Source organism: Elgaria multicarinata, chromosome 10 (genome assembly GCF_023053635.1).
Source record: "Elgaria multicarinata webbii isolate HBS135686 ecotype San Diego chromosome 10, rElgMul1.1.pri, whole genome shotgun sequence".
NCBI lineage: Eukaryota > Metazoa > Chordata > Lepidosauria > Squamata > Anguidae > Elgaria > Elgaria multicarinata.
Window position 1 is genome coordinate 2,111,037 of NC_086180.1, and position 12,269 is coordinate 2,123,305.

The 12,269-nt window shown below is 49.2% G+C and overlaps 1 protein-coding gene across 2 annotated transcripts in view; it reads right to left on the reverse strand.

Annotated features, from left to right (window-relative positions):
* The window catches only part of DYSF (dysferlin), a 201,087-nt gene that overhangs the window by 47,144 nt on the left and 141,674 nt on the right, over positions 1-12,269 (reverse strand). The window contains exons 39-42 of one of the 2 annotated variants that reach the window (XM_063135825.1): positions 11,087-11,149; positions 3,647-3,745; positions 2,894-3,022; positions 640-795 (exon numbers count right to left, since the gene is read on the reverse strand). In XM_063135825.1, the coding sequence (XP_062991895.1) occupies positions 640-795; positions 2,894-3,022; positions 3,647-3,745; positions 11,087-11,149 (447 nt within the window). The remainder of the gene's footprint in view (positions 1-639; positions 796-2,893; positions 3,023-3,646; positions 3,746-11,086; positions 11,150-12,269) is intronic. The other variant, XM_063135826.1, reaches the window with a different exon arrangement.

A 12,269-nucleotide genomic window follows, 5' to 3' on the forward strand; every position in this document is an offset into this window, starting at 1 on the left:
CCCACGGCACCCCAGGTGCTGATGCCAGACCTCTTTGCCACTGCCCCATCACCTGCCACTTTGAGTGGCCATTGGCTGCATGGGCCTCTGGACTGTATGGGGCCCCAAAGTCCAGCCCCGGCTGCCCCAGTGGGCTCCGTCAGGAGTACTGCATGTATGAGCGCCATGGAGCTGTACCCTTTGGGAACAAACCTTGGAGGCGCAAGATGTAGCATCTCCCTTATAGGAGGGGGGCAGGAATTTTTGCCCTTTGAAATAAAGTCAGGAATGGAAGCTGCAGAAACACTTCTACGCTCTTTCTTTAAAGTTTCAGGCACTGCCCTCCCCCTCAAAGCGCTCTCCGTGCATTCCCTCTGAGGCCTGCTGATCTGGATTTGAAGGAAAGGAATGAAAAAGCTTGAAGCCTCTGAGCACAGGCTGCCCACCACTGGCCTGGGGAGATTCAAACTTAGCCATCTAGTCAACTTAACCAACTTTTCTTTTTCTTTTACTGCTAACAAAAGCACGGTAACAGAATGAGCTTCCAAGAAGGGAAAGTGAGGATGGATTCCCTCAGCAGCAGTTACTCAAACATAATTTAGTCGAAAATCAATATTGCCTGGATATCTCTCAACATAAAGATATCCCTTGCGGCCTTACCTTTCCATTGGAGTCTTTGGGCTGCAGATCAAAGGCACGGATGATGTAAACACGGACGAGGCACTCCTGGGGGCCTCTGGCTGGAAGTTGGTGGAACTGGCGAGGAGGCATTGGCACCGTGGGGTCGTCGGGGAGGGGGTAAATCTTGAAGGAGCCCTGAAAACAGAGTGGGGGGCCATGGAAGGCTTCTGGCAACCAGGGCCTGCTGCCCATCTCTACTCCACCTACAGCCGCGCACACAACTAATGGCTGAAACACAGAACTGGTTCACACATCACAGCTGCATGTGTGGGGCGTGATGTGGCTGCCGGAAGGTGGCTGGGGCTGACACAGCCACAGGGAAGGGCTTCTACATGCCAGCTCTGCCACTGGCACCAAATCCACCCCAGAACAATGTGGGTCCTCCAGACGTACCACCCAAGTGCAGGAATTGGTAGCGGTGTGTAGCATTCAACATCACGGGAGTCCCAGCTTTCACGTTGAAAGAAGTGAACAGGGGTGTGTGGGAATTCTAGCTCTTCTGGCCACATCATATTGGGCCACCCCACAGAGCACAAGGCCAACGGCACCACAGGCAGCTGTTTCGGTGTCCCGTTTCATATCCCCGGACGGGCTTCGGTCTTAAGAGCTGGGAATGGCAGGAGTGGTGCCGACAGTACCACTGTGATGGTGGCACCCGCTTCCTGGAGCAATGGCTCCAGGGTGGTGCCATCTTGGTTCAAGGTAGCACATACCGGTAGGGTGCCACCGGTGCCGTCCCCCCTCCCCCTCTCCCCCCACCCCTTGCTATAAACTGCAACGCCTTCTCAGTGACACGAAGGGGCCTCCCCAATGGAAGAGCCCCAGGAGTGCGTGTGCGAGTGCGTGTGCGCGCGCACCTGGGCAAAATGTCTAGGGATGTGCCAGCTGAAGACCTTTTTATTCTCTCAGTATTTTAACACTGAATTTTAACTTAAATTTAAATCTTACTGTTCTAACTCTGTATTTTAATCTTATATCAATTTTGCTGCGTGGTTTTATCCTGGTTGTGCTTTTTATACTGTATTTTGTACTTGTGCTTTTAACCTGTTGGTTGTTTTATTATGGTTTTAATTTTTGTAAACCGCCCAGAGAGCTTCGGCTATTGGGCGGTATAGAAATGTAATAAATAAATAAATAAATAAATAAAATACAGGCCAGCCCCACGCTCGTTGAAGTCCCCTAAATTCCACTTCGAAGCCTGTTCCGTCTTGGGCCAGTTTTCTTCTTTTCCTTTCATGTGAAAATAAACACCCAGAACTGTTGTTTTTAAATGAATACTGTTTTTTTATATACTGTTGTTTTTATGTTTTTGATGGTTTAAAATTTTGTATACTTTTAATGTTTACTGTTTTTAACTTTTGTAAAAACAAACAAACCAGAGAGCTTTGGCTATGGGGCAGTATATAAATGTAATAAATAAATAAACAAATAAATAAAATGTGCGAATTTTCATATATCTTTTTTTCCTGAATGTAAACATCAACTGCAATCCACTTTGAAATGTATGCCTTCTTCTCCCATTGATCAAAACACGTTTGTGTATCCATCAAAAGCATGCAGGCTGTCAAATGGAATTTCCTTTGCTCTGCATTGCAAGTTCCAAAATGTACAAATCTCAACCGTGGACGGCGGTTTGAGTCTGTGTTCGGTCCAGAACATGTGAAGTGGGTGAATGCTGATCAAAAACTGCGAAACTGATTTCTCATACATCCCTAAAAATGTCCCAGAGCAAGACAGGCATATTTCTGATGGAAATATCTGGTGGATTCCTGCATTGAGCAGGGGGTTGGACTCGATGGCCATGTAGGCCCCTTCCAACTCTGCTTTTCTATGATTCTATGATTCTCCGCTGAGACGATTGAAAGACACCAGCTCTGTGGAAGGGCAAAGGCTGCTGGGGTCCCACCCCCGTTGCTGGCAGTCGAGGAAGCCCAGCAAGGCGCCAGGAAGGGCGCCCTGCCCGTCTTGCCTGCGGAGCGTACTGAACCGTGGCACCAGCACTGCCATCCACTCTGGGCACTGAAATCAGAGCCATGCTGCCTAATCTTTAAATGCGCCCACAGGCTATCTTGCATTTGCTCAGGGCCTTCCGGGGTGGGAGCTGGCTCTACTGCCCCCAGGAGCCTACAAGACCCTGATGTTCTACACTTTTCCAAGCTACTAGTGAAAGCCTTTGTGGATCACACTCCAGTCCTTCCCCAGCCATTCCAACAGCAGAAAGAGCTTGGCAAACCTTGAATTCCCCTACGACAGTCGGGTCTTCATTGGCATCCTGGCTCTTGCCACGGAACAGCGTAAAGGTGTGGCAGAAATCGGAGAGACCCCCAAAGTCTTCAATGTTCTCCAATTCTGTCTCATAGACCTAGTGGGAAGAGCGAGAAGAGTTGGGGGTTGCTTTTTCTTCTTCTCTGTTCTCCAGCGCACACAGAGACAGCCCTGGCATGAAGGAGCGGACTGGTCTTGGCGTGCTCCCCTTAACCCAACCCATCAAAAGACACACACACACACGTTTTCTTCCCCTACTCCTGCCCTGGCTGGGAAATCTCGGGCCTTGGAGTGACATGTGCACTGTGTGAAGAAGTACTTCCTTTTAACTCTCCTCAATCTCCCACCACTCATCAGCTTCATGGGATAATGACCCCTTTCAGTTCTAGTATTATGAGAGAGGGAGAAAAATACCTCCTCTATCCACATTCTCCATACCAGGCATCATTTTGTCCACCTCTATCATGTCTCCCCTTAGCCTCCTTTTTTCCAAGCTAAACAATCCCAGTTGATGTAACCTTCCCTCAGAGGGGAGATGCTCCAGCCCCCTGATCATTTTAGTTGCCCTCTTCTGCAACTAATGCCATTTTTTTTAGGTGTGGTGACCAGAATGGTACGTAGTCCCAGCCTTGGCTCATGATGTCCCTACTTGGAGTCCTCGATGCACAATTACATCTCCTCAGCAAGAACTCTCAAAGACAGACACCCTCCATCACGTTACCTTCAAGGTGTCAAAGCCCTTCTCCAGGTAGGAGCCGCATTTCTCTCGCTCGCCTGTGGAAGCGTAGAACTTGCTCCACCAGTCGATGAATTCTTCTTCCTGGAAGAGGAGAAGCGGAGAGAGGGGAAAACAAACATTCATAATCACGGATCTTGCAGCTGTTCAGCCTGGCTCAGGCAGCTCCCGTCCAGCACAGACAGGTTCACGCAAAAGAACGTCAAAGAGATGGTGCCCAAGGAAGGACAGGAGGCACCAGGGGTGCAGAACCTTCTTTCTGCCTGAGGGCCAAATTCCATTTTGGAGAAGGGGTGGGCCCAAAAGGAAAGGGTGGGGCCAACATGCCCCAAATACCAACATATTGTAGCTTCAAGCTTCTAAGCCTTAGAAGAGGCGTTGCAACCTTTTAGGACGGAGGAAAAGCTTCCAGGAAGCCACGACACAATCAGCAGTTGGAGGAAGGGTAAGGGGGCACAGCCACATGGGGAACGCAAGAAGGCTGGATGTGGGGCCCAGGAAGGACAGATTTGGCCCATCACCTGAGTTTCTCCACCCCTGGCATAAGGGCAACAAGACTCTCTGATTAGAGAAGCCGGAAGGGAGGGATCACCTTGGAAAGGTGACTGAAAGCACAGGCCAGTGGGAGACCACAGGGGTGGCATGCAGAAGGCCGTGGGTTCAAGCCCCACCACCTCTAGCTAAACGTCCAGAGAGCAGGTGGTGGGGAAAGACCTCTGCCCGTCACAGCAGGCCACAGTGAGCCAGACAGACCCATGGACTGACTCAGCGGAAGGGAACTTTTCATCCGAGACTCGGTTTGGCTTTTTTCTATAAATACTTCTGAAATCGATTGAAGCCAAGATGTAAAAGCAATTTGTAACTCGTGAAATATTCCTACACAAATAAATATCTCATTTTAGAATTCCACAAAATTCCATCACACTAACCTCACGGAGAAGCCGCAATCAGGGTTTATGGCGTTGGACTGCCAGCTGAGAGCCTTCTCGCCCCTGTCTCACAGAGGCTCTGGGCCGGGTTCCCCCGCGACACACACACACCCCCTCCTTCATAGAAATATTACATAAATTTCCCTTTTCAGCACTCCTTTTGTGCTGCCATTTTTTAAAAAGCTACTTTCTAACCAAAATGGCTTTAATATGACATTCCACAGGTGCAGAGTTACAAAGAAAGCACTTTCGGTAATCTGACGACGTACCTCTGGTATCTTCTGCAGCCCCAAGACAAAGAAATGGGTTAGAGGCTTCTGCTGATTTTTGGACGGATGTTAGCAAGAAAAAAAAAGTTTGTTTTTTTTAAATTAAAAATTAAAAAATGAAAGAAGCAAAATGCCAGAAAAAGCAGCTGGAATGTTAATTGGAAAGGAAGCTAATCGGTCTGCATCGAAATGGAAAAGCCACGTGAAGAACAGGCTCTTCACAAAATGGGAGAAAGAGGGGATCCAATTTAAACACCCTCACGGATCGTGGCAACACGGAATGCTATTAATTAGTGCACGCTTTCCAACCATACTGTGCCTGGACCATAGAATCATAGAATAGTAGAGTTGGAAGGGTCCTATGAGGCCATCAACTCCAACCCCCTGCTCAATGCAGGAATCCACCCTAAAGCATCCCTGAGAGATGGCTGTCCAGCTGCCCCCTGAAGGCCTCCAGTGTAGGAGAGCCCACCACCTCCCTTGGTCACTGGTTCCATTGTCGTACTGCTCTAACAGTCAGGAAGTTTTTCCTGATGTCCAGCTGGAATCTGGCTTTCTGTGACTTGAGCCAATTATTTCGTGTCCTGCACTCTGGGAGGATCGAGAGGAGATCCTGGCCCTCCTCTGTGTGACAACTTTTTAAGTATTTGAAGAGTGCTGTCATGTCTCCCCTCAATCTTCTCTTCTCCAGGCTAAACATGCCCAATTGTTTCAGTCTCTCTTCATAGGGCTTTGTTTCCAGAACCCTGATCATCCTGGTTGCTCTCCTCTGAACACGCTCCAGCTTGTCTGCGTCCTTCTTGAATTGTGGAGCCCAGAACTGGACGCAATAATGTAGATGAGGCCTAACCAGGGCCGAATAATTGAATAGTAGAGTTGGAAGGTTCCTGTAAGGCCATCTAGTCCAACCTCAATGCAGGGATCCATCTTAAAGCATCCCTGACGGACGGTTGTCCAGCTGCCTCTTGAAGGCCTCTAGTGTGGAAGAGCCCACAACCTCCCTAGGTAACTGGTTCCATTGTCGTACTGCTGTAACAGTCAGGAAGTTTTTCCTGATGTCCAGCCGGAATCTGGCTTCCTGTAACTTGAGCCCGTTATTCCGTGTCCTGCACTCTGGGAGGATTGAGAAGAGATCCTGGCCCTCCTCTGTGTGACAACCTTTTTAGTATTTGAAGAGTGCTATCATGTCTCCCCTCCATCTTCTCTTCTCCAGGCTAAACACGCCCAGTTCTTTCAGTCTCTCCTCACAGGGCTTTGTTTCCAGACCACATCCCAAAAGGCTGCAGCTTTTCCAATTCACTCTTACAGCCTGAACATTTGTGTTTAGAGGGGCCAAGTACTGTGCAAACCCCCTGCCCATTTTTATGCATTTCTTGGAAGGAACAGGCCAGAGCAATGGTGGCTCCCGCAGAGGTGCAACCCAAAGCCTCCTCAGAGGCACGCTGGGTCATTCTAAAGAGCTGCTCGCTGGGACTGACAGAACGACCGGCTCACACTCAGTGAGGAAGGTCAGCAGCCCATGCCCCGGCCCGGCCCGGCCCGGCCCACAATGGAGCCTGGCTAAATGGGGGCAGAGAAGCAGCAGGGAGCCTTTTCCATAGGGTCCTGGCTTACAGCAGCCTTGCGCAAATGTGGGGTTGATTCCTCGCCACACGGCCACTCCTCTCTAGCAACACACCAGTGCCCAAATTCGGAATTACTGCCCTACAGTCCACAACAGATGTACAAGGTTGTAATGGGAGTGGGCGTGCGTGTTAAAAATTGATCCAGGCATACAATCCTGCCAGGAAGTTCTCCTGCACTCTTCTGCTGTGCTCGTGAGCAGCTACGAACATCAGAAGAGCCCTGATGCTGAACACGACCAAGGGTTCATCTGGTCCAGCATTCTGTTCCCATAGTGGCCAACCAGCTGTGGACCAGGAACCACAAGCAGGACATGAGCGCAACAGCACCTGCGCACCCATGTTCCCCAACAACTGGAGTACATAGGAATACAGCCTCTGACACTCGAGGTAGCATGGAGCCATCAGAACTAATAGCCATTGATAGCCATCTCCTGCACAAATTTATCCAACCCCCTTTTAGACATCTAAATTGGTGGCCATCACTGCACCTTGGGGCTCACCTACACCAAGCAGGATATTCCACTATGAAAGCAGTATATAAAAGGCAGGAGCCACCCGACTGCTTCATAGCGGTACTGAAGGGCACTGACAACTGTTGGGGCCCATGGCACATCTACACCAAGCAGGATATAACACTGGGCTCCACAATTCAAGAAGGATGCAGTCAAGCTGGAGCATGTTCAGAGGAGGGTAACCAGGATGATCAGGGGTCTGGAAACAAAGCCCTATGAAGAGAGACTGCAAGAACTGGGCATGTTTAGCCTGGAGAAGAGAAGATTGAGGGGAGACATGAGAGCACTCTTCCAATACTTCAAAGGTTGTCACACAGAGGAGGGCCAGGATCTCTTCTCGCTCCTCCCAGAGTGCAGGACACGGAATAACGGGCTCAAGTTAAAGGAAGCCAGATTCCAGCTGGACATCAGGAAAAACTTCCTGACTGTTAGAGCAGTATGACAATGGAACCAGTTACCTAGGGAGGTTGTGGGCTCTCCCACACTAGAGGCATTCAAGAGGCAGCTGGACAAGCATCTGTCAGGGATGCTTTAGGGTAGATTCCTGCACTGAGCAGGGGGTTGGACTCGATGGCATTGTAGGTCCCTTCCAACTCTGCTATTCTATGATTCTATGACTATGAAAGTGGTATGGAAGCGGTATGTGGTCTGTGTCAGTGGGCCCCAACAGTTGTCAGTTCACTTCAGTACCGCTATAAAGCAGTAGTGTGGCTCCTGCGTTTTATATACTACTTTCATACCACTTTCATAGTGGAATATCCTGCTTGGAGTAGAATAGCCCTTGGAATAGCAAATTCCATAGTTTTAACTGTGTTGTGTGAAGAAGGACTCCCTTTTACCTGTCCTGAATCTCCCACCTTCATGGGACGACCCCTTTGGGCTCTGATATTATGAGAGAGGGAGAAAAACGCCCCCTCCCCCATCTATTTTCTGCCATTCAAAGCCCATTGGGTGAAGGCAGAGCTCCCTATAAGAGAATGCTGCAAGGTTCCAGGCTGTCCTGTCGCCGCAGAGACCGCAGAGGCAAAGCTGGGCAGACGGTTCCCCTCCAAGGGTGCAGAGCCCTCCCAGGGCCGGAGTTTGGCAACCTGATCCCAAGCGGAGCACGGCGAGGCCCTGATGAGGCTGCGTTCACAGGAGGCCACCACAGGAATGAGAGGCTGGCATCCCCGTCCCTGCCCAGTCTCAGGGCTGGGTATCAACTGTCAGGCTTCAGCTGGAGATATCTGAGAAGGGAAACTGGATAGGCCATAAAATATGCGCTACGATTGGAGACTAGCAAGCGCAGCAAATAACCAATTACTCCAAATAGTTTACAGATTTTAGCTTGCATGTTTTCTGGCTCGTGTTCCGTGTGCTAACTTGTCGCTTAATGGCTTATTTGTATTAAGATACAGCCGAAGCCGTGGCGGGATGGGAGACACGAAAGCGGTGGAAGAAACGGATCTTCTACTGAGGGGAGGGGCAACTTCAATTTATTCATATGGTGAATTAAATGGACCGTTCCCCCACCCCCTCCCAATTTATTTCTCTTGCTGTAGTGGCGCACAGCAATTCCTTTGTGAATTTTTTTAGAAGAGGTGGCTATTTTCTATGGGTCAGAGACATGCATTTAAAATCAAGAGAATTCCAGTGGCACAGCCTTTCCCCTCATCCAAGCTGCACATGTGAAAAGGGATTCCCCGTCCCCCACCGCTTGGGCTCAGTAGACCCATGTCAACCCTCCTCTGATCCCATCTTGGTCAGGCATCGGTGATGCTGGCAGGCTCCCAGTCGGTAGGTGCACCAGGGCCTGGTGACGGGGATGTCACAGAGGAGGGCCAGGATCTCTTCTCGATCCTCCCAGAGCACATGACACAGAATAACGGGCTCAAGTTACAGGAAGCCAGATTCCAGCTGGACATCAGGAAAAATTTCCTGACTGTAAGAGCGGTACGACAATGGAATCAGTTACTTAGGGAGGTGGTGGGCTCTCCCACCCTAGAGGCCTTCAAGAGGTAGCTGAACAACCATCTGTCAGGGATGCTTTAATATGGATTCCTGCACTGAGCAGGGGGGTTGGACTTGATGGCCTTAGAGGCCCCTTCCAACTACTATTCTATGATTCTATGTCCGCTGGCACTACCACGGCCACATCCGGCAGCCCTGCTCAGTCAGGACCCTGAGTAACCTACCCCTGAGTAACTTCTGACCTGTGACTTTGCAGAAGGGCTGGCATGAAATGAGGAGGCTTCTCGACGGTCACCACCACCCGCCATTCTTGCAGGCAGAAGTGGAGGGGGGTGGGAGAGAATGAGATGGGAAGCAGACCCACCCCGCCGTTTTCCCTCTTCCCTCCCTGCCCCCTTCTTCTTTTTCGACTGTAAGCCTGCGGTCAAGGACTGCCTTGTTTTTATTGATTATACATAAGTCACTCCGGCAGCCTTCCCAGCTGAGCGGCAAGCTAAAAACGCTATACATATATAAATCAATCTAGCAGGGAAGCCTCCTACCACGGACTGGCCCATAAGCTTGTTCTTACATTCCTCGGCGCAATACGCTCACGCCAGGATCCAATTTGAGCCATCAACATTTTCTCAAATATTTAACCTAAGTTCTCCCAGCTGTAGCCGTGAGTCCTGTTGCCCTCCGTTCCCAACAGCAGCCAGCAGCCCTTTCTTTCGGCCTCTGCAACAGGTCCGCGGTTCCAACCGAGACTTCGGTTCCAACGCTTCCCCACCCCACCCCCGTAAGATGTCAGCAGCTCTTTCAAAAGTGAGGTTTATTACATTTAACGACATTTGTGTTCGAGTCCCACGCGGCGCACATGAATGGGGTTATTGCTGGCTGCCCATCATTTTGCTGCCTTCATTTTAAAATTAATGACTTGCAAGTTTGCTGTTGGGGTTTGCAGCAATTTAATGTGGGCTAAAATCAGAACACATTCCCCTTCATTGAAACACCAGCAGCATGGCTTGCAAAGTTCTGTTCTCAGCTTCTGAACGTTGCCAAAGACCCCCGTAGATTGTCAAAAATACTAGCTGGGCCTGCCATGACCTCATTTTCTGCACACCTTGGCCTTCTCAGCCACAAGTTCTGTAGGAGCTGCCCTGTTCTCTGCACACCAGTCCAGAGACCAGTGCTACCCTCTCTCTCCTTGAACCGCCAGCACTCTTTTATGCTCTAGTTGGCGTTTCCTAGCAGCAAACGCTTTGCGGACACAGAGTGTGTGTGCCGGGATTGGGGAAGGGACCATTTCCATCTTCGTTTGGCTTTGCGAAGTCACCAGGCATCCTTGGCCCGGGTGAAGCAGGAGACACAGAGCTCATCTACACCAAGGCCATAGCTAGACCTAAGGTTTATCCCAGGATCATCCCAGGTTCGTCCCTGATTGAACACTGGATGCCCTGTGTGGCACTTAGATGAACAGGTTTGACCCCAGGACAATCCTGGAATAAACCTTAGGTCTAGCTATAGCCCAAGCAGATATTCCACCATGAAAGTGGAATGAAAGCGGTATATAAAATGCAGGAGCCACACTGCTGCTTTATAGGGGTATTGAAGTGCACTGACAACTGTTGGGGCCCATGGACACATGCCATATACTGCTTTCATACCACTTTCATAGTGTTATATCCTGCTTGGTGTAGTTGTGTCAATGGGCCCTAACAGTTGTCAGCACACTTCATTACCACTATAAAGCAGTAGTGTAGATCCTGCCTTTTATATAACGCTTTCCTACCGCTTTCCTATGGAATATCCTGCTTGGTGTAGGTGAGCCCACAGATTCTGGGGCACAATCAAGACACAAAGCTGTTCCAATTTCATGAGCTGAGAGTTTCACCCAGCATCCTTTGCGACAGTGCAAGGGATTCTGGGTCACACCAGAACTAAAAAACCAATCCTGCAATTCCAATCTTCTAATTTCCCTTTAATATCTTTCAGAGGCATAAATATAATGTTTGGGTTTCTCCTAGTTTCTGTGCAGTCTGAGAAAACGTTAAGGCCAACGTTACCAACATCCAACTTGCGTGTGTTGAAACCGGGTTTCAAAAATATAAATTAAGCAAATAAACACGAGTAATTAGGTGAGAAATGAAGCAATACATACATGGAGATCGGCCCGAGAAGTTTGCATGTTAATGAAAGCTGCGCTGGTCATGCCGTCTGCAGGCTACAAATTAAAACGTGTGATTAGTGATGGAGTTAGACAGACACAAGGCCAACGTATAATGATACAAGCACAGGCTGGTTTTTCCAAAAACAAAAACATGAGCTCATTTATCCAAACAGCACAAAGGAAACACCTCAAACCACTGGGCAAACAGAAGTTCATATAACTGCGAGCACCAATTACAGGGGCCCAAACAGGATGTGACCACAGCAGGCATAAGAACAGAAGAACATCAGAACATCAGAAGCGCCCTGATGCTGGATCAGACCAAGGCTCCATCCAGTCCAGCACTCTGTTCACACAGTGGCCCACCAGCCATTGGCCAGGGATGAATAAGCAGGACTTGGTGCAACAGCACCCTCCCACCCATGTTCCCCAGCAACTGGTGCACACAGGCTTACAGCCTCGAATACTGGAGATAGCACACAACCATCAAGGCTAGTAGCTGTTGATAGACTTCGCCTCCAAGAATTTATACAACCCCCTTTTAAAGCCATCCAAATTGGTGGCCGTCACTACATCTTATGATAGTGAGTTCTATCATTTAACTCTGCACTGTGCGAAGAAGTTACTTCCTTTTATTTGTCTGGATCTCCCACCAATCAGCTTCATGGAATGATCCCAGGTTCTAGTATTTTGAGAGAGGGAGAAAAATGTCTCCCTGTCCGCATTCTGCATTTCATTCATGTATAAAATGGGCACAACATTTGATGTTTAAAAGGGGTGAGCAATGAGTAGAACTGCCAGCTCTCGCTCTTGCTATTTTGGTCAGCTGCTTCTGTGTGTGTTTTTAATGCATCTGGTGTTGGTTTTGCATGGCTGCTGCTCATTGTTTTACTGCACAATGTTTTTTAGGGATGTGCGAATCAGCAAAACTCGAGCTGGCGAAAGTTCTCCGAATTCCATCTCAAAGCTCATTTCAACTTAACTCTGTATCAGATTGTGAGCTTTTTTCTTTTCGCATGAAAATCCATCCGTATTTCCCCAAAGGTACACATTCTTCTCCCATTGATTAAAGCGTATCTTGCTTGTGGATCCCTGGTCAATAGCTGGTTGTCCACTGTGGGAACGGAGTGCTGAACGAGATGGACCCTGGGTCTGATCCAGCCTCAGGGCTCAT